A 22658-nucleotide genomic window follows, 5' to 3' on the forward strand; every position below is an offset into this window, starting at 1 on the left:
TCAACCCAAGGAGCAAAACCAAAATCTAAATTATTATTGTAAGGATGTAATTATTTTACTGAATATTTTGTTTACTGAGTACATTAGGCTATTCAAAATCAGTCTGACTGTGTGGCAAACCCATGCATTGTAAAAGTGAGTATTGGGACAAATAGTATACTTGTTTTCTTTTTTTTTCCGTCTTTTTGGTGTTTTATTTTTAAGCTGGTATAAGAATAATAATTCAGGAAGAATGATTCAATAATGTTTTAAAGTGTTTCCACTAAATATCAAAGTTTACTTACTGTTAAACCACAAGGCTTATGATGACGTATGGCTCTGATAACATTTCCATAAAATCACCAACACAATCAGTCCCTTAAATATTCTTTTGGAGGCATATGCTTTACTCCTTGTCTGTATTGTTAAAATCCGAAAATATGACACTAAATCAGTGTCGGGTTTGTCGAATCAAGAGTTTTAGCAGCAAATCAAGCTCAAAATGATGCAAACGTATGATGGAGACTTTGACTGCGTCGTAAAGGAGTACCAAAGCAAAGGAAAAAATATGTATTAAACATGCAGTACGACCAAGTATCCTTGTACTGTGAGGATTTTGAAGCAGACTAGCAGAAAGTAGGGCATATTTAAACCATGTTTGCAGCAGGGAGCTCATCGCTCGTGTCTGCCCACCGGGAGCAGACACGCCCAAACACAAAACATGCGACTCCACAACACACTGCAAGTCGGAACGCTGGAAAGCTCCGCGGAGACAGACACTGTTGCTGCTGCAGCGGCTCCAACCAGCCAGCATCAGCACCTTCGGATCTGCAGAACCGCAGTGGTTCATCCCTCATTCACAGCCTCCAGCCTGGTGGGCAGGCTGGCAGCTCGGTCGCTCCCTCCCTCCAACCCTGTGTCCGCCGGGACCTACCTGAAACTGGCCGGGGACTTCACCTGGATGTTGCGGCCAGACGGCGGGGTGGCTTTCCTCTTCTCCCTGTCCGCCATGCTGCCCCTTTCTCATTTCTCCGTTCCGCTGTGCAGCTGCCCGGGAAAGACACCTGAGAGAGGTCCGGCGATGCCGCGATAGGATGCTGCCTTCGAAGACTGTGGGAAACATAGTAACTACTTAAAGTGGGGCAAGAATAATCAAAACTGGTAACGCCCAAAGATTTTGATGTATTTGGAAATTATTCGCCCTGTAAAATTATCCAGTTACGTAATGTGAAAAACAATCTTTTTGAGGAGGCCTATTATTTATTGTTATTTTGATTTCATTAGCATGATTGCGATCTTTAACACCGCCAAATCATCTTTTTTGTTGTTGTTTTATTTTATTTAGTTTAAATATATACTCTTAGAAATTATTCCAGTACTCAGTCACGATATATTTACCCCCTACAATCACCAACTAACCATTACATCTGATAAGCCATTTGTGTTTTCCTTCATTAAATTATATATATATATATATATATATATATATATATATATATATATATATATATATATATATATATATATATATATATATATATACTTTATGTAGACTTCTATAGCTGCTCAGCACAACGTTAAAGTGAATGTTGACCAAGGTGCCATGGTCTTATAGTTCTGTCCCTCTCGTTTTTAAACAGACAGAGTTACATAGCTGAGATGTAATTTCTTTAAAACATCACCCAAAATGTGAACTTGAGGAGGGTCTTAAGCATTTGCATGAATATTTCTGGAAAAACATGTGAGTTGTGTAAGTCCAGAAGTTGATCAATTCGATTACCTCATTCTTCACTTGAACAAGTGTCAGATTTACATTTAAGCAGGTTATTTCCAAAACAGAAGACACAAAAATAGATTTCAGACAGTCGATTTCCGTCTTTAGACAGAAGAGAAGAGAAAAATTACTGCTATATGAGCTATAGGACATTAACTCACTGGGTTCTGTTCTATCTGGATTTAACTCAGACTACACAGTTCAGTTTGCTGTGAGGACTTTTTTTTTCATACAGGCACAAGTGGCTACAAAAAAGACTACAAAAATATATGATAATCTGACATATTTTTTATATGACAGCGACAGTTTATGTAATTAATAACATCATTTCTTTTTACTACAAGGGTTTAACAATTAACCCTTCTTCGTGACATTTACGAGTAGACCCTGAAGGCAGCATTAGCCAGCACGTAGAAGAGAGTTTTGAGGAACTGATGAAAAACTAGAGAAATACAGGGCTGGCAAGCCTATTTCAGGAGTTTGCAGATGACCGGATTGATTTGGACTATCATATTATTAAAGATTAGCTTAAATGTTTTACATGCAGCAGTTGTAATTTTTCATGTAACAGGTCTACAACTTGTCTTCACAAAGAAAAACATAGCTGACAGTCTTCAAGAGCCAGCAGAGGCTGTCATTGTACACATAAACACTGAAACGCTACATATCAAAAATAGAAATGCAAGTACTCTTCTGGAATATTTTTTAAATACATCTATTACAAAACATTTATTACAAAATCAGCCTCAGCCCTGAACTTAATACTTGGTAACACTTTTCCGAATAATACTCATATCAGTCACCTAAAAAGGAGATAAAATTGGCTAGCACAAAAAACATTTTGCCACTAAACATATTGCTTAAGAGGTTGTGATGCTGTGTTTGTCTTCTTTGACGTCATTCTCATCAGTCATCACTGCGAAGTGGCAGCTTTAGAGAAAATACAGTGGTGATTAATAACAATATAAACAATGCACATGTTGTTGTTGTATTTTCCCCTTTATTTTACAGAATAAAGAAAACATCAATTTACCTTTTGGAAAAATGAATTCCGTTCGTCGTGTATGGCCTCCCTGGCAAACTAATTTTTCCTCCTTCACACTGTAAAAAATAGAGAGATATAAACAATAACCAGATGAAAATACATAATGAAACAGGGGGAGGAGAAAAACAAGTTAATTCTAGTTATGTGTGCTATCTGTTACAAGCTAACAGTAATTTGTTTTAGCACCGGTGCTAATGGTAAAAGTCTGAGGGCACGGAACATTGGAATTCTGATCACTGCTAGTACATAAGAAGACATACACAACACTTTCGCCTCATAAAAATCAGAAACAAGCTGCATTTCCATTGTACTGTACAGTTAAAAAATGTATGCAGATGCTTTACAGGCATGGAAGCAAAGCCTAGTCAAATGTAATTCATTAGTAGTTTAACTAGAAAAATACAACAACCACAAAAACTTCAATAAACAAGAAATAGGTTTTGTCACAATTATCAATACTGGAGCAGCTGCACAGTATATTCATACACATTTAAAATGTTGGTTTTGATTAGTCCGCAAGTAACCGAAATATCCCCACAACTATGAATACATGTGATTAAACCATAGTCTAGATTCTGAAAAGCCATCAGGGATGAAAGTCTTAAGAGATACAACACTTACAGACTGTAAAGGTTGGTGTTGTTCAGTTCCTGCCAGTCTCTCCAGGTAAAATAATGCAGACAGCCTCTCTCTGGACAGGGAGTGTGCACCTGCTGGGTCAGTCCTGGCCACTGCCTTGACATCACAAACAGCTTGGACATCACTGTCAAGATCAGATCCCACATCTGCCGAAACTCTAAGAAAAGAAATGAGCTACATGTAGTTCTACTGTTGCTGTCGAGCTCTTTTTGGTCCTAAAACAAAAGACACCACAGATTTTTATTTTACCTTCATCCTTCTCAGGTCTTCGGCAGCGTATCTCTATAAAGGAATCTCCATTGTTGTCCCCCTGTCTAAACAGAGCAAGTCTGTTTCCACAGCAGAGGAGACACTGCTCCTTTCCCACCCAGTGAGTCGAGTAAAGAGAGCACGTCTTAATGATCAGTCTAAGGGTTACATGTGGCAACCATGAGAGATCAGAAGATTTATGGTTCATGAGGTTTTTGAGTGGAGTAAGAATAAGAAAAATAATAATAATTTAGAATTATAAATCAATGAAATCATTGGAAACTGAAGAAATTTACAAAGAAAGTGTAAATGTAAAAGTGTGCCATTATATACAGTGGGGCAAAAAAGTATTTAGTCAGCCACCGATTGTGCAAGTTCCCCCACTTAAAATGATGACAGAGGTCAGTAATTTGCACCAGAGGTACACTTCAACTGTGAGAGACAGAATGTGAAAAAAAAATCCATGAATTCACATGGTAGGATTTGTAAAGAATTTATTCGTAAATCAGGGTGGAAAATAAGTATTTGGTCAATAACAAAAATACAACTCAATACTTTGTAACATAACCTTTGTTGGCAATAACAGAGGTCAAACGTTTACTATAGGTCTTTACCAGGTTTGCACACACAGTAGCTGGTATTTTGGCCCATTCCTCCATGCAGATCTTCTCAAGAGCAGTGATGTTTTGGGGCTGTCGCCGAGCAACACGGACTTTCAACTCCCGCCACAGATTTTCTATGGGGTTGAGGTCTGGAGACTGGCTAGGCCACTCCAGGACTTTCAAATGCTTCTTACGGAGCCACTCCTTTGTTGCCCGGGCGGTGTGTTTTGGATCATTGTCATGTTGGAAGACCCAGCCTCGTTTCATCTTCAAAGTTCTCACTGATGGAAGGAGGTTTTGGCTCAAAATCTCACGATACTTGGCCCCATTCATTCTGTCCTTAACACGGATCAGTCGTCCTGTCCCCTTGGCAGAAAAACAGCCCCATAGCATGATGTTTCCACCCCCATGCTTCACAGTAGGTATGGTGTTCTTGGGATGCAACTCAGTATTCTTCTTCCTCCAAACACGACGAGTTGAGTTTATACCAAAAAGTTCTACTTTGGTTTCATCTGACCACATGACATTCTCCCAATCCTCTGCTGTATCATCCATGTGCTCTCTGGCAAACTTCAGACGGGCCTGGACATGCACTGGCTTCAGCAGCGGAACACGTCTGGCACTGCGGGATTTGATTCCCTGCCGTTGTAGTGTGTTACTGATGGTGACCTTTGTTACTTTGGTCCCAGCTCTCTGCAGGTCATTCACCAGGTCCCCCCGTGTGGTTCTGGGATCTTTGCTCACCGTTCTCATGATCATTTTGACCCCACGGGATGAGATCTTGCGTGGAGCCCCAGATCGAGGGAGATTATCAGTGGTCTTGTATGTCTTCCATTTTCTGATGATTGCTCCCACAGTTGATTTTTTCACACCAAGCTGCTTGCCTATTGTAGATTCACTCTTCCCAGTCTGGTGCAGGTCTACAATTCTTTTCCTGGTGTCCTTCGAAAGCTCTTTGGTCTTGGCCGTGGCGGAGTTTGGAGTCTGACTGGTTGAGGCTGTGGACAGGTGTCTTTTATACAGATGATGAGGTCAAACAGGTGCCATTCATACAGGTAACAAGTGGGGGACAGAAAAGCTTCTTACAGAAGACGTTACAGGTCTGTGAGAGCCAGGGATTTTCCTTGTTTGAGGTGACCAAATACTTATTTTCCACCCTGATTTACGAATAAATTCTTTACAAATCCTACCATGTGAATTCATGGATTTTTTTTTCACATTCTGTCTCTCACAGTTGAAGTGTACCTCTGGTGCAAATTACTGACCTCTGTCATCATTTTAAGTGGGGGAACTTGCACAATCGGTGGCTGACTAAATACTTTTTTGCCCCACTGTATATAAAAAAGACACAATACATCTTCTCTCTAGCTTATTGAATGAGCTTTTTGTGGTGCTAGTGGTGTGTGTGAATTTCATTGTACATATTTGAGTCTTTTATATAGACTCTGCCTTGAAAATTGTGAAAACCAACATACAATTGAAAATATACTTATCTTACAGATTGGGGTAGGCAACTCCAGGCCTTAAGTGCTAGTGTCCTGCAGATTTTAGATAACACTGTTGTATTGTTTATAATGTTTGCACTTCGTGCTTATTGTCCCTTGGGGTTTTCCGTAGTGGCAGTGGGGTGGGTTACGGAAGTGGAGGTGTGTTATGTTGTACCGAGCGAGTGGTAAATAAAGAAGATGGAGACTCACGAAGCAGTTTAAGAATATATTATTCATAAGTCAAAGAACAGAATATTACATAGTGTCAGAGTAATTCGAACTAAACGCCCTTTGACAGCGCAAAATGGATTCGTCGGGAGTTCCTGCATCACGAATGGACTGGGATTCAGCTACTCTTCCCGACGCCTGGCAAAGGTTTGTGCAACATGTGAAGCTAATATTTAGCGGCCTGCTAAGCGGCAAGCCCGAGGAGACCCAGTGCAGCTATCTTCTTCTGTGGGTAGGAGAAAGAGGCAGAGACATTTATAACACATGGCAGCTGTCTGATGAAGAAGCTAAAAGGCTGACCACCTATCTTGACAGGTTTGAACAGTACCTCATGCCGAAAACAAACACCATTGCCAGATACAAATTTAATGAAAGACTCCAAGGCGAAGGAGAGTCATTCGAACACTTTGTGACAGAGTTAAAGCTACTCGTCAAGCAGTGTGGCTATGTTAACTGTGATGAAATGGTCCAAGACAGGATTGTCTTTGCAACCAGTTTCCCACAAGTCAGAGAAAAGCTGCTGAGCCAAGGGTCAGATTTGACTCTAGAAAAAGCCATAGACATTGCAAGTTCCTATGAAATCGCACAAAACAGGTACCGCTTTCTGAGCCTTCCCTTTGGGATAATATCAGCACAGGATATTTTCCAAAGGAAAATCAATGAGACATATGAAGGGCTCAATGGAATGGCAGCCATCGTGAATGACATCCTCGTGTTTGGCAAGACAAAGGAGGAACACGACGAGAACCTCCGTGCCATGCTTGAGCGCACAAGGGAGCGAGGAGTGCGTCTCAATCCAGAGAAATGTGTCATAGGCGCCACAGAAGTGAGTTACTTTGGACACAAACTCACCCAGGAGGGCATCCAGCCAGACCCAAAGAAACTACAGGAATTCAAGGACATGCCACCTCCTGAGAATAAGAATGAGCTTGAGACAATTCTTGGAATGCCAAACTACCTGTCCAGATTCGCACCACGACTATCAGAAATGAACGCACCGCTGCGTCAGCTGGGATCAGAATCATGACAGAGTCTTCCAGCAAATAAAGGATCTCATAACCAGGGAACCAGGCCCCATACTGGCATACTACGACACGACCAAGGAGCTATGCCTACAGGTAGATGCATCAAAGTATGGCTTGGGAGCTGTGTTGATGCAGGACGGACATCCAATAGCATATGCTTCAAAGACACTGACACCGACAGAGGTTAACTATGCACAGATTGAAAAATAACTCTTTGCAGTGTTGTTTGGATACAAGCGCTTCCACACCTACATGTACGGCAGAAGAGTTATTGTCGAGTCAGACCACAAGCTGTTGGAGCACATATTGAAGAAGCCAATCTCCGTAGCCCCTGCTCGTCTGCAGCACATGCTGTTACAGCTGCAGAGATACGACATAGAGATTGTGCACCGGCCTGGAAAAGACATACCTGTGGCCGACACACTGTCCAGAAAACCATTGCTCGACCAAGACAGCACGCTGAGTGAAGGCATGGAGGATCAGGTCCACTCAGTGATAAACAGCCTCTCAGTAAGTGACCAAAAGCTCTCAGAGATACAGGCTGCGACAGCATGCAACCCACAGCTCACCCTTCTGAAGCAAACCGTGCATGATGGCTGGCCTGAGGACAGGAAAAAATGCCCCCAAACCCTTTTGGACTTCTGGAATTTCAGAGATGAAATTTCACACTTCTATGTCATCATCTTCAAAGGTGATAAAATCACAGTGCCAACAGCCCTAAGAAGCAATATGCTGGAGAGAATCCACACTAGGCACATGGGGATTGAGAGGAGTAAGCGCTATACAAATGCAGGCCATTTACCATTTAAGCAGAGAGCGAGGGACACCCTCTTCTGGCGAGGCATGGGCAAGGACATTGCTGCCACGGTGGAAAACTGTTCCATATGTTAGGAGAGGCGTGCAGCGAACCCTAAAGAACCTCTCATTACACAACAGATTCCTGAGAGACCATGGCAGGCTGTGGCCTCAGACCTGGGGGGGGGGGGCTGTAGCTCAGGTGGCAGAGCAGGTCAGCCACTAATCAGAAGGTCGGTGGTTCGATCCCAGGCTGCCTCCTGGCTCCATGCCAAATATCCTTGGGCAAGATACTAACCCCATGTTTGCCTACTGGTGGTGGTCAGAGGGCCCGGTGGCGCCTGTGTCCGGCAGCCTCGCCTCTGTCAGTGCGCCCCAGGGCAGCTGTGGCTACAATGTAGCTTGCCATCGCCAGTGTGTGAATGTGTGTGTGAATGGGTGAATGACTGAATGTAGTGTAAAGCGCTTTGGGGTCCTTAAGGACTAGAAAAGCGCTATACAAATGCAGGCCATTTACCATTTACCATTTACCTCTTCACATGGCGTGGACGAGACTATTTAGTAGTTGTGGACTATTACAGCCGCTTCTTTGAGGTCGAAAGGCTATTCTCCACCACCGCAGCGTCTGTCATCAAAAAGCTCAAGGCCATATTTGCCAGACACGGTATACACCAGAGAAGCTTATTTCAGATAACGGCCCACAGTACAGCTCTCGAGAGTTCAAGGACTTTGCAGTCACATGGGACTTTGTCCACACAACCTCAAGCCCTTTGTAACCACAAAATAATGGCCTTGCCGAAAGAACAGTCAAAACGGCCAAATCAATTCTGGATAAAGCTCGTAAGGCAGACGGTGGTGCAAAAAACACGGATGGAAAGAGAAGAGCACCAGAGGCGATACTACAATCACAGCGCAGAGGGAACACATCCGCTTTCAGGATGAGTCTGGAAGTTGGAAACCGGCTGTCATTATCCGACCTGCAGAGACTGCCCGCTTTTTCGTGATCCGCACTGGCGAGGGGCAGACGTCGGCGTAACTGACGGCACCTGAGAGGCGCTAAGGCGTCACCAGCACCTTCAGCACCAGCACCCAATCTGGTAAGCCAGCCTGATAGTGCAGCTCAACAACAAGCAGAGCCCTTGTCGCCATCTAGAGACACTGCAACACCAACCATGGACACTAGCCCTGCCCTGACCACCAGATCAGGACGAGTGGTCAAACCAAGGGTCATCCTTGACCTGTGATTGTAAAGGGTCTAGGCGGGGTCAAAACACCTGAATCAAATGATAAGTTCATTACCAGGCCTCTGGAGAACTTCAAGACATGTTTAGGAGGTCATTTAGCAGCTGTGTGGGATCAAGGACACATCTAAAACCTGTAGGACACTGTCACTTGAGGCCTGGAGTTGCTTACCCCTGTTATAAAAGGTGACAAACAATTAAATGTTTTCCAAGCTACCTGTGAAAGAAGCCATGTGGAACCTCAGGAAGGACGTACACATGCACTCTGAGATCATCCTGCTTGTTCTCACCCCATTTCTGACATACTATGAGGTCATCCTTCAGATAGATGGGGAAGAGGCAAGCTCCATCAGGGTCTCTCTTCGACTCCCTGACTGACTCCCAGTGATTTCCTCCTGGGATGAAGTCTGGTGCTTGGGGGTTCATGGGGCTTCTGACAAGAGTTGGGAGGCAAACCTCAAAGTGCTGCAACAGGGTGAGAATTATGCCTTCCTCCCTTTTGTTACCTACTACCTCTCTGACCAAATCATCATCATCATTTATGACCAGTTTCTCTAACTCCCTCCGGACTAAGATGCGCAGGGCTGCATTGTGCAGGGTGCCTCTGCACCGCAAGTCCTCCACCCAGATGAACCTTTGTTTCATCAGAGCTCCTTCTTGCATGAGTAGGTCTCTTGAGATTCTCTCAAGCTGCTGCACCAGGTCATGTCTCACAATGGTCTGCAGTCACAGAAAGCAGTTAGGAGAGTAAGTTAGGAGACTAAAACTGTGGTAACAGTAGTTTAGTGTAGTTTGTAAATTCTGTGGAAATCTTCAGGCAAAGGGATCAAAAGAGTGTAGCTGCTTGTTTGACCGCGGCCAGTGCTATCTTTTGGTCTTAACCTAACTGCATTCTGATCCATGTATACATTATATTTATTGGTAATTTGTTTGGAATTAAAATTAAAGTGGAAGCGACACTACCAGGAATCTTCACATTAATGCTTGTAAAGGAAACCATTGTATTTCGAAAGGGTTCAAGTAGTGTGTATACATAGGTCTGAAAAAAGAAAAACAGCCACTGACCTTGAACATTGAAATGAGGAATGAAGGCTGGATAAACACATGGTCACTTAGTACATCAATATCTTCATACCAAATAATAACCCCAATTCTGTGCAGATATCGCAAGAGGAATTGCAATATGGAGTGGAGGTGCTCTCTGCTCTGTGTTACATGGTTCATTATTAAATCACAGAGTTCTTCAAGTAGAATAATACCTGACATAGAAAATGGATACTTTTTATTACAAAGCAAAAACAACTTCTCTGTGTTACTTAAATAAAGTGCACAGTCATTAACTGGACTTACCATGTTGAGGAATCTGTTCTAGTGTAACAAGGTTTTGGATGGCTTGTTCCACTTCTTCATAACTTTGTGGTAAGATGGTCTCAGAACAAAGGAAAGCGCTTTCTGATTGAATGCAATTCAAAATATGACTTCTGAATCTTACAATATCCTCAGTCTTTGTGCAGTCAAGAGTTAGAAGATCCAACACCTGAAGGGAAGGTAAAGGAAAACTGTAAAAGGTTCTGCATCCACAGTAACACCCCACTGGGCCTGTGTGGCATTTAAAATGGTATATTTTAATCGTATCAATCATTACCTTCAAATTGTAGTCTAAAAGGGAATCAATCTCATCCACTTGATCCATGTAGAGAAATGGGTCTGTATTTTCTTCCAGATTTTTCTTCTGGTACTTTAAAACCATCTTTCTGTTTACCAGCATTATGTTAACCTTCTCATCAATGTCTTTCTTCTTCTCCATTACCTCTTCCAGGTCTCTGCACTGATCACAGTGTGTTCCCACAAGCATGACCACTGCATTTGGCACACGTAACTGTATGTTGTTTAACCAGAACCAAATCTGGTCTTTGAAAGACTCTGGGTCTACAGTGCTATAGCTGATAGAAAATCAGAATCATTATTGTCTTTTTTTTTTTTTTTTGCTATTGGTCTCTAAGATGATGGGTGTCATTGGTACTTACACATAATGTCAGAATGCTGCTGCTCAATAACTGGCATACACAAATATTAATTTCACATTTGTCATACCTTAACTAACTAAGACTAACTAACTATGTATCTTAACTAACTAGCACTAAACTCAATGTATAGTTTTTGTTCAAGTAAGTATCAGTAGGACGGAAGGTGTTTGGTCATAAAGCACATAAAAAAACCAACCTGTTTCTCGACTGAAAGAGTAGGGGTTTTTTTTGCTGTAAGCTGTAAGTACAACATTTATAAACTAAGCAACATCTGGCAGCCATGTGATTATTGAATACTGAAAATATCCACTGCTGCTGTCACCTAGATAATATATATATATATATATATATATATATATATATATATATATATATATATGGCTGGCCAAACCCTAACGGAGGAGGGTAGGAGATGGAAGCCACTGACATCAAGACAAGAAAGCTGACATCAACTGACATTAAGACAGGAAAGCTCCTTACTTGCATGGAGGGTTTCACCCCAAGTCCAGCACCCTGAGGCTGTACGGGGACAGGAAAGCGGGTCCGGGGACTGTGGAGTGTCAGCACCACAATCCAGGATGAGACAAGGACGAATACATCACGAAGATGGCCCCAACTGACAGCGTACTCAGTGAATGCCTCAGGCAGCAGAAACCCAAGAAAGTGGAGGAAGGCGAGGAACCATCATCTATCACACCAGGCAAGACCCCAGGTGCAGGCTGTGTAAAGATGCTTCAGAGTCAATCCAACACATAACAGCAGGGTGTAAGATGCTAGCAGGCAAGGCATACATGGAACGCCATAACCAAGTGGCCGGACAGGAACATCTGTGCCGAGTATAACCTGGAAGTCGCAGGGTCAAAATGGGAGATGCCCCCAAGGGTGATGGAGAATGACCGAGCTAAGATCCTGTGGGACTTCCAGACACAGACGGACAAATGGTGGTAGACAAACATGAGAAGACGTAGTGATCGATGTAGCGGTTCCGAATGACAGCAACATCAGGAAGAAGGAACACGACAAGCTCGAGAAATACCAAGGGCTTAGAGATGAGCTTGAGAAGATGTGGAGGGTGAAGGTGACGGTGGTCCCAGTGGTAATCGGAGCACTAGGTGCAGTGACTCCCAAGCTAGGCAAGTGGCTCCAGCAAATCCCGGGAGCAACAGCGGAGATCTCTGTCCAGAAGAGCGCAGTCCTAGGAACAGCTAAGATACCCGAGCTTGAAGAATTGACCGCCCACAGGGGCGAGTGGGGAATTTATATATATATATATATATATATATATATATATATGTATATATATGTATATATATATATATATATATATATATATATATATATGTCAACTTCCACAGACTTCCCTTGCTTTCTAAAAGAAAGGCTGAATATACAATTGCAAAGCATTAAAAAGACTTTCTAGTGAAAGAGTTTCTTTTAGAAAGATAACTTTTAGATAGCTGGAAGGGCAACAAAAGAACTATAGTCGTATTAGTCATATTATTTGACTATTAGTCATATAATTTGACAAAATAACCATCAAAAAAGAAACAATAATTGTCTCACCTGGCCAAATTGACAGTAAGGATAACAAGTGCTCTTGGTGTGATAAAGATATGATGTGTCAGATAGTACTCCTCCTGCCCTGCAAAGTCCCAGAGAAGGAAGCGGACTTCATGGGTGTACAGCCGAGTGATATCTATTCCTTCCGTCCGATCCTTCATTGCAACTGCCACAGGCTTCCCTTCCCTGAGGCTGTGGCAGAGTGTGGACTTCCCGGCCATAGAAGAGCCCAGAAACATTGCTTTAACTGTCCAGGTAGTTTGAGCATTGGGGTTCTCCTCCATTTGAAGGAAGTAGCTCTGAATGTCCATGACCCCTCCAGCACAGACTTCCTCTGGTGGACACCTTAGTGGATTACCCATGGCCTTGAACTTGGTCAGCTCACAGCTACCTTTCTGGAAAAGCTGGGATGGTAGCTCTGTAAGCTGGTTCTTCTCAACCAATAGCTCCCTCAGTTTTGGTAGCCCAACTAGTGGTTCGATGTTTTGCAGGCAGTTTTTGGAAAGGTCCAGGTAAGTAAGACTGGGACACTGGTTTATATCTGAAGGAAGCCTTGCCAGGCGATTGGTGCTGAATTTTAGGAACTTTAAATTTCTAAGATGTGGGAAGATTCCTTCTGGAATTGATCTGACATTGTTATGATTCATATAGAGTGTCTGTAAATTTTCCAAGTTGCAGATTTCTTGAGAAAACTCGATTATCTTGTTCCTGGATAGATTAAGCTCTGTGATGTTGGTGTTTTTGGAGATGCCGGTGACACGTTTTAGTTTGTTCCTCTGCAAGTCCACACTTGTATACAAAGTAACTGGTGCCAGAAGGTCCTGAGGAAGGTACTTCAGTTTTTGTCCTGATAGATCCCATACCTCCCAACTGGTTGCTGTGTTACAAAAATAGGTTAACAACTAGGCACTGTTTCATAAAGCAATTTTACTGACTTGTGTGGTACAACCCTATAAACCAGAGACTTGAGGCTGGATCTACCTAAAAGCTTTGCAGCCATTTCCTCCATCTCATATATGGTGTTGTGGCTGTGGGCAGGCAGACAGGAAAAGGACCCAAAATGCAGACTCCAGGAAATGAAATGTAAACTCCAAAACCCGCTTTATTGCTGAACAAGGAAAAAACGAAATAAACTGAAGATACAAATTAACTAGGCAGGTTGACGGACCGAACACAGAGTGGGGCATGATGGAGATCACGACAAGAAGCAAAGGAAAATGCAGACACCAAATACAAGTGGGGAGCCATTGCAGCGGGGGCACGGGGTGAAAAGGGGGGAAGAAAACAAAACGCTTGGACACTGCTAGCACGGGGCGCCTACAGAGACGCAAAGCAGGAGATGAAGCATTGTTGAATATGTTTCCAAACCAACTTCATTTTAAGCCAAAGACTAGAAAATATGGTGAATATGGTGAAATATGGTGGTCTTTCCTTTGGTTTCACCTCCACAACTGCCGAGGTAGGTCTCCCCTGCAGAATTGGTTTTCCCTTTGTCGGGAGCACGCGCTGGGCTCTCCAAATGACGGACAAACAGTATCCCACATTCTTGATTTTTAGTTCACAAACACTTGTTGTAATAACTAACTACTCCTGACATTTTGGAGATGTTAGCTCTTTATACAGTAAAGTTACAGCGGGATACAAATAACATCAGGCTGATCCTGCCGCGATTTGTTCCCCCGGTTCAAATCACAGACAAACAGTATCCCATAGCTGTTTATGTTTTTAAACCCATTTTGCACAGAGAGACATTTTTTGAAAAGTGTATTGATAGCAATGTTGAATATTATTACACAGGAAAAAAACAACTACACGTAAAATAATCACATCGTGACGCCTCTGCCTTTCTAAATAGAGGGACAGTAACTGTGTGTGTATATGTAAGCTGTAAAACCTGACGATAGTCAGATTAACTGTATTTTGTCTCTATCTGCTACTATGCAATTCATCTCATTAAACAATAACGTGGTGCACAGCATGACGTGAAAAAAGGCACATACCTTTGACGTTGCGTGACGAACTCTATATTCTTCGTCCACACGTAAACGCAAAAAAGGACTTTTAAAAAAATTGCCGTTTACGTGTGGACGAAACAGCTGCGTTTTCAAAAATACCCGTGTAGGTGCGGATGTAGCATAAAAGAGTTAGTAGTTTATTTTATTACTACCTGTAATTTATTGCAGATTACTTGCATTTGCTTAATTGTTTACTAGATGTTTGAGGTGTGAAATAAACCGCAATGGAGCAAAATATGGGTGTGTGTGGTTGGAGGATGTGTGCGTGCGTGTGAACGCGCGCGCGCGCGTGCGGGGGGGGGGGGGGGGGGGGCGCCAACATTTTTCTTGTAAAACAAAGGGGGGCCTAGCAAAAAAAATTTGGGAACCACTGCACTAGAGGTAGGCTGATTGATCCAAATATTCATCATACATTAAAATATGAAAGCTGAGTTTGTATTGTATTAACTAATTATTGTGATTTAGTGGTCATACAAGTTTTTGCAGAATTTGCAGATTAATGATGTTTCATCTCATAAATCATGACACACTGTTCTCTCCATAAGCTGCCTTTATAGGGTATTGTAAAGTATCGTATAGCACTACCCTACATGTATTTTGACAAGACAGCTTCTTTTTTTCTTTCTAACACAATGACAACAGTAAACGTGTTTTTGGAACATGAAAATTCTCTGATGCTAGTAAAGTTCCCTTAAAATTGTCTTCACATCTGTTTTCACAGCCACACAATCTCAGCTTTCTCTAGAATACATTATGGGACAACACCTTGAAAAATGTCTCATTTAACAACTGTCACAGACCTAAACAATATTAGCACTAGAAGTAGAATTCAAATTACCTACCAGCCATTTGACTGTGGAATTCTTCTCATGCAATTGAAGGACGGTTTACTTCTTGAGCGTTTATATGAGGAAGTGAACAGCTCTGACGGTTCAGCACACTTCCTGATTCTGAGGCAAACAGGTCACTGATGATTAATATCCCTCTCACTCACTTCCAAAACCTTACTGTAAATGGACTGATTCTTTCTTGTATAGCGTTTTCTACTCTCCTAGAGTACTCAAAGCGCTCTATACAACACACCACATTCACCCATGCACACCCTTTCACACTAGCACCCTATGCTTTCTACCCTAACATACGCATTCAACATACTAACTCCCTCTTGCTCTCCGATGGAAGTATCTTGCCCAAGGATATTTGGCATGCAGATTGGGAGAGCCAGGAATCGAACCACCAACCACCCTACAATGTGCAGTGCGTGTGCAATTATGCTTGTGGATCATACCTTATGCATTTATAACACATTTGAGATAAGTTTCTTCCCTATATGTACAACACTAACCAGTGGCATCATATACATATTTTTAAACAGGATTTTTGTTTCAGCTGACAGTATCTGTGACAAGTTACAGGTCTGTTGCACTTAACTATAGTAACAGAGCTCATAGTGTGTAAAGGAGGTAGCTTTTGAATACAGAACACATTGAAACATTGTGTGTTTTAAGGTCATATGAGGGTTTTAGGAAGGCTGCTAAACAGAGAGGGCTTATTGCTCATTATACAGGCCTATATCTCACACAGCAGAAAAAGGGAAGTTAACTGATAATAGTATGCAATGACCTTAGCTGAGTTGATTAACCCTTTAAGACCTACCATAGAACCAAGTCCGCCAGACCTTATATTATATTTTTACATGTTGTAGTGCCATTTTTGGGAGCATTTCAAGTTGCTATACATCAATACAACCATTATAACTCAAATTTTAATAATATGTATGCATTAAGTGCATAGTAACTACATAAATTGCAAAAAAGTGCAATAAACTACAAAAAATTTGAAAATTGTTTTTGTTTTTTTTAACATATATTTCTAGTTAGAGAAATTTAAGAGGCTTATCCCTCAAAACTGTAAATACAAAAAAGTATACAAAATAGTTTCCCACCACAGGATCTTTATTTTGAGTGTCTTCATAGTTTTATTTTTGAAATACACCAATTTTTATATACTGCAGGAAAAACAAAAATAAATATTGTAATGCAAATTTGCAACAAAACAGCATATGGATCAAAATAAACTATTTCCAGCAGTGTAATTTAAGTTCTAAGCATCCCAGAAATGATACAGAAAGTCATAAAGTCAAAGATAACTTTTAAAAACACCAGTATAGGCTTATGAGGCCCTGAAGTTGAAAAAAAAAAAACCCTACATTTCAGTGAAAATGACGTCACTTCCGGTTTCGGGCAGGTAATGGCGGACATGCGATAGTTCGCGCTGACGTCTATTCCAATGTAGGAAGTGTTACGAACAGCTGATCGGATCGGCAAAGTCTGTTTCTGGAATATTATGTTTTTGTTGCTGCAAGCGCTTTTTATGCAATTTTTGCAAAGCTATATGTGGAAGGAAACCGTGACCTAGGACAAGCTGATGGCATAAGATGTAAGTACAACTCCTCAGGTTTCATATGCAAAAAAAAAATCATTGCGCTAGCTTACGTGGTTCCAGTTCTACCGGGATTTAAAAATAGTTATGCACAACGGAGCATGCCCGCTCCGACCAGCTTTAAAGGGTTAAATTAGGTTCTGTACAGAGGTGGGAAGTGTTCCCACCTCTGTACAGTAAGTTGCGGTTGCAGCACTTCAGCATCCAGCTAGCCTTACTGAAGAGGAGCTAGCATAAAGGGTGGTAAGTAAATTCAAATGCAACATTTCTGTCAGCTCAACAAACATCAGCAAATACACAAACTGTTAGCCTAACCCTTATGCTTCAGTCCCACACATTAATACAAATGCCTGTCCTAATGAGGACACATATACAATCTTTGTTTTAATTTTTATGTATAAACACAAAAATGACAACACAAAGCAAAGATAAAAACCAGGCTAAAGTGCTATAAAGTGATTCCCACAGAGTACTCTAGAAACATGTACATTTGTGACCTGGTCTATAGTTCAGGGTCTGACTGCTCAGCTGGTTTAGGCATTCACTCAGTTTTAACATCCTTCTGGGCTCTTGGCTACTTTGTGTTAGTGTAACTTTGTGCATTCGGTCTGTGCAGGTGCTTGTCAAGAGTCGAAGTTGTGTTAGCAGTGTCCTGGATGCAGTTTGTGTTTTAGCATCTTTAGCATTTAACTAGCACTACAGAAGCAGAAAAAGAGCAAAGAGCAGAAGATAATGGATGTTTTAACTGGAGCCATGCAAATACAACCAAACGTAGCCATCTGTTGTGCTGCCTGTAAATACAGTTGCTACATTTTGCTTTTAGGAAATGTAAATATAATATTGTTTCATTCCCAAAGATAGCAAGAGTTAGCAGATAGACAGGACAGAAGACAATGATGTAAGATTGTGTTCAACGTTAAAGTCTTACATGCCTGATATATGTCTTTGACAATCAGTTAAGGTTAAGAATTGCGTTAAATTCATAGTTTGTGTGAGAATAATGCGTAAGAGTGCAGACTCTAGAATGAGTGTCTTCTCAGTTTTGCAGTTTTGTAGAAAATATTGAAGCAATGGATTGATTTGGTATCTATTTTGGAAGATCAGGTCAATTCACATACTAAATTAGTTTTTCCATTATCATGTGTAAAATTTAAAACAGAATGTTTTGTGACAACAGCCCAAAAAAGCCACAAGCAGATCCACCTCCTGTTGCGTTACTCCATGGCGCTAGTCATAATGCCTCTGCTAACACAGTAAGACCTCCACCAAGGATTCCATACTCATCTCATTCTCCCATCTGCCCTTCTGCCCATTGTGACTCTCTTGGAACTGGACAACTCTCCCTCTCCCGGTTCATTCCCCAGGATACTCTCACGTACACCGCGACCATGATTCAACAGACTGTGTTCCTCTCGTGTAGCATTCTTTGGCCTTGTTACCTTCCTCGTTTCTCGGCCGTTTGTGAATGTTATAGGTTGGGTCATGTTCTAAGTCTTGAATTTCCGTTTTTGTTCATAAAACCTGTAAATAGTTCTTCTAGTGCATTGAGTCTGCTTTTGGGTCCAATGCTCTCATTTTGACCAGTTCATGACAACCACTTTGCAATTTGTTCATTTGTTCTGTCTCAATAAAGAGTGGCAAACAAAGACAACACTTGATTAAAAAAAATCACACAAATCACAGGTTGTATTTTTTACTCTCTCTCTCTCTCTCTCTTTTATTTTTTTATCCACTTTAAATTCCGACTTATGGTGAGACTTGGTAGGAGGACTGCAGTTCACCTTTAGATGGCACCATTGATCTTCACAACAAAAACTAGTGGATCTCTGCACACAGAACAGGCTTATATATGGATATATATGGATTGGATATTGGTTATACATACAGCATGGCAGCATGACTTATTTATCTTATGTTTTTGTTTTTCTTAAAGAAAATAAAATATTTCTGTACTGCACTTTCATTGATATGCACAATAATCATGTAGTTAAAAATTTTTTTTTCAAATGATTCAATTACATCATTATTTACAGCATAAACTTTATACAAAGAAGGCTGTACTTGTCTCTCTCGCTCTCTATCTCTCTTTATATGTGTGTGTGTGTGTGTGTATGTGTGTGTATGAGTTATTAAAGCTGTTTCAAATCATTTCAAATAATGTATACAGTTTATGAAGGAAGAAAAGAGGATATTATAATGACAGCACAAATGAAGTTGAGGGAAGATGATGGCTGAGGGAGTTAAAGTTAGGCAACATGGTATAGAAAAAAGGTGGACAAACAGAGCTAAACATGCGGCTTTGAGGTTTGTTACCTCTGCATTAAAGTAGGTGGGGCAGAAATATGACTCTAGATCCCATTCTGCAATCCCATAACCATCCGGGAGAGCTCTTATATGTCAAGTATAGAGATTGCTTAGAGAAAAGATATTTTCTACCTTACAGTAAGACCAAAAGTGAATCTAATTCCATTTCATAAACAAGGACCCTTGATAATAGTCAAGATTGTTCTCTCTGGGAAAAGCTGCTTGGACAGTTCAGAAATGTGCACTCTTTCTCCTTTGGTCCATCACCCATCTGGCAGGGTTCATGTCCAGCTTTAAAATATTAAGCAGCCAGGGGTCCTGCTGTGCACCTCTAAGGAATTCTTCTATGCTCACAGTACCTGTAAAACACAAGAAACAGCAAAACCCGACTCATTTTCTCACCTTTTCACCATTTCCACTCTTGTCCTATCTACATTTGCATTCACTGCAAATGAATTATCATTAAAAATTAAAATTAAAAAAAATTCTCACCATCCCCATCAGTATCAACAGCTGCTAATATTCGATCAACAACCTCATCGACAGTAAGATAGGAATCACTTGTGTTGTCCTTGGAGATTTTTTTAACCCGATAGATGCTCTGGATAAAAACAATGATTTTTATAAAATAAGAAAATATATAACGTTATGTCTTAGGAATTTTAGTACACATCGTTATGTAAATAAAACAATAATTAAGGCAATAATAATAATAGCAGAAATCAATACGATATTGAACTGAAGATTTGGAAATGAGCAGAATAAGAGACAAAGAAATTCATTTATTAACTGGAAAAATTATGGGCATTACATTCTTCAGAAATAGAAATGTCCAATAGTTAAATTTCATTCTTAAAAAAAAAAATCTTAAAAATTTTCTTTTTCTCTCTTTCCATTGTCCTTAACTTCTGAAATACAAAAATACAGTATATGAGACTTATCAGGCTAAGCATATAACACAGTTTAATTATCACGCATTTAGGGTTACAGACTACCATAAGTAATTTGAAATGTATATTTGGTAGAGTCACGTTTGGTTAAAAAAAAGGTTTGTTGTCTTTTTTTGTACTTATATTCTCAGCACTTACTCTGTTAGGAAATACAGTGAAATCCCAAGGATACAGTGCTTTTAAAGCATCCGCATACTCTCTAAAGCACTTGACAGTAAAAGCTAATATTAGGAACTTTGCTAGTGAAGTACATATCAAAGACCACAGCTTGTTAAGTATATGTAAACGCTATCATAGAAAAAATAAATACATTGAGATGCATCATTCTGAACATAAAATTTCTATTTTATAAAAAGAAAATATTTTTCCTTTGATTCACATTTAGGACTTACATCAATTATTGACCATAGTTCATTTCTGTCCACGTATCCATTTCCATCTTTGTCGTACACCTTGAATGACCAGCGCAGTTTACGCTCCAGGTCTCCCCGGAAAACAAGATTTAGTGCCGCCACAAACTCAAGGAAATCAATTGTATTGTCCTAAAAGAGAGGTTAGATGAGAACATTTTGGTTACTGTATCACATTTCATGATATGACTGTAAGCCAGGCTGTAGCAGGTTTCATTCTCTCACCCCATTTCTATCAAACGCTCGAAACATGTTCTCTGCATAATCAGAAGCTTCTCCTGTAGCTTCCACACCAAAGAAACGCTTAAACTCATGCAGAAAAAGTAATCCACTCGGGCATTCCAAAACAAACTTTTTGTACATATCCTGAATGATTTTAATGTCTATCTGCTCAGTGCTCTCTGTTTGCTGCGTCTGTCCCATGTCTGTCATGTAATTCAGTCCATAGTCCTGAAACCTTTCTGTACAGCTTCCACGACGAGTTGGACAGACTTAAAATGGACGTCTGACACTCTTAGGTGTTTTTTTTATAACCCGCTAGAATCACAGAGCTCTACTTTCTTTATGGGGCAGGTGATTAGTGGCCTTGGGATTACTGTGGTATTACGTTGCTAGGGTTTCCTCTTGCTGAGTTAATTAGGTTTATAGCTAATTGTGGCCTAGGCCAAACTCAGAAGGGCAACACCAGCGATATCCCAACATTAACATCGAAGGTGTGTGCATTCAGATTGGCATACAGTACACTGGTGTCTGTAAAAAAGAACAAAAATAAATCAGCGAATATTAGTGTAATAGCAATAGATGGGAGTTAAATAGCAAGGGACAAAGGACACATCTTGTCTTTTTTTCAAATGTATTAATGTATAAATGTATTAATGTATAAATGAAAAAAAGAAAGTCAAAAGCTTTCACAATTTGGTTCAATGAGGCAAAAACAATGCAACAAAGAGAAATACAAGCTGAAATGCAATATTAGCCACAATGGGAAGTTTTTGCAACTTGAACTTTGGTCATCTGTACTTCCCAAACACAGTGTGTTGTTAAAAATCATGACCAACATTGCTGGTGCTCCTGCCCTTATTTTTGGACTCCAGGCTCAAATTGTTTTCCGAAAACAAACAATTTTCAACCTTTCAAGTATCGTTGTTGAGTGATTTTCAAATAAATAACTTCAAATTTACACTTATTTATCTCTGTAGTCTCTTTCAAACTAACTGCTGATGGGGAAAAATGAAAAAAAAAGAAGAAGAAATAGTTAGATGTGCTGCTTTGTTTCATAAATTGTTTTGCAGATTTGCAGATCAGTTTAGGTTTTGTCACATTAATTTGCAGATAATAGCAAAACAACGACCCAAAGGAGATCCTTCAAGATATATTCTTTTCCTTTTTACTGTTTCAATTATTAACCAAATAGCCAAATCATTTCCAGCAGCAGTCTCAGGTACAGTTCACGCTTGCACTTTTATGCGAGAGGAATCACCAAAGGTTTGTTCTAAAGCTCCTATACAGACATATAGCTTCGGCTGACTCTACTGCTGACTTACGCGTTTATGTGACTGCTAATAATCCTTAACCCGTGCTTCTTTTCTATTTAGAAAAAAGAAGCTAAGCAACTAAGACGCTTTAGGTCATCTTATAGATTGCATTAGCACGACAGGCTAGAGAGCCAAATCCTATAGAGTGAAAACATCCCTAAATGCGTCCAAGTTTGCCGTTGCATCATTTTAAGAATAGCTTACAATTATTTGTTTGATGCTTAATAATTCTGTTAAAACATAAGCAATAAAAAGCAAGAACTACTTACATAGTTGCTAGGGATTATTTGTAATATCCTGTATCTCTTATTCTCTGTCTTATTATATGTTTTTAAGTAATTCTCCTTTTAT

General features: G+C 40.5%; 4 protein-coding genes across 4 annotated transcripts in view; 1 reads left to right on the forward strand and 3 right to left on the reverse strand.

Moving 5' to 3' along the window:
• The window catches only part of mapk8ip1b (mitogen-activated protein kinase 8 interacting protein 1b), a 46636-nt gene extending 45547 nt beyond the window's left edge, over positions 1 to 1089 (reverse strand). The window contains exon 1 of the mRNA XM_085156281.1: positions 914 to 1089. Within this exon, the coding sequence (XP_085012407.1) occupies positions 914 to 990 (77 nt within the window). The 5' untranslated portion in view covers positions 991 to 1089. The remainder of the gene's footprint in view (positions 1 to 913) is intronic.
• LOC146525257 (protein kinase C-binding protein NELL1-like) overlaps positions 1 to 22658 on the forward strand; it is a 788406-nt gene that overhangs the window by 682431 nt on the left and 83317 nt on the right. The gene's annotated exons all lie outside the window — the stretch shown is intronic.
• LOC146525270 (malignant fibrous histiocytoma-amplified sequence 1) lies at positions 1536 to 18592 on the reverse strand. The gene is made up of 9 exons (XM_085161092.1): positions 18548 to 18592; positions 12655 to 13553; positions 10710 to 11007; positions 10415 to 10601; positions 10130 to 10323; positions 9282 to 9784; positions 3687 to 3844; positions 3420 to 3594; positions 1536 to 2854 (listed from the first exon to the last, which is right to left on the reverse strand). Exons 1-9 carry the CDS (start codon positions 18590 to 18592, stop codon positions 2707 to 2709), a joined length of 2607 nt encoding a protein of 868 aa, XP_085017218.1. The 3' UTR covers positions 1536 to 2706.
• LOC146525271 (guanylyl cyclase-activating protein 2-like) lies at positions 18809 to 21307 on the reverse strand. The gene is made up of 4 exons (XM_085160042.1): positions 20998 to 21307; positions 20755 to 20904; positions 19905 to 20013; positions 18809 to 19771 (listed from the first exon to the last, which is right to left on the reverse strand). The coding sequence occupies exons 1-4, from the start codon at positions 21202 to 21204 to the stop codon at positions 19644 to 19646; spliced, it is 594 nt and encodes a 197-aa protein (XP_085016168.1). The 5' UTR covers positions 21205 to 21307; the 3' UTR covers positions 18809 to 19643.

Source organism: Neolamprologus multifasciatus, chromosome 1, assembly GCF_963576455.1.
Source record: "Neolamprologus multifasciatus chromosome 1, fNeoMul1.2, whole genome shotgun sequence".
Taxonomy (NCBI): Eukaryota; Metazoa; Chordata; class Actinopteri; order Cichliformes; family Cichlidae; genus Neolamprologus; species Neolamprologus multifasciatus.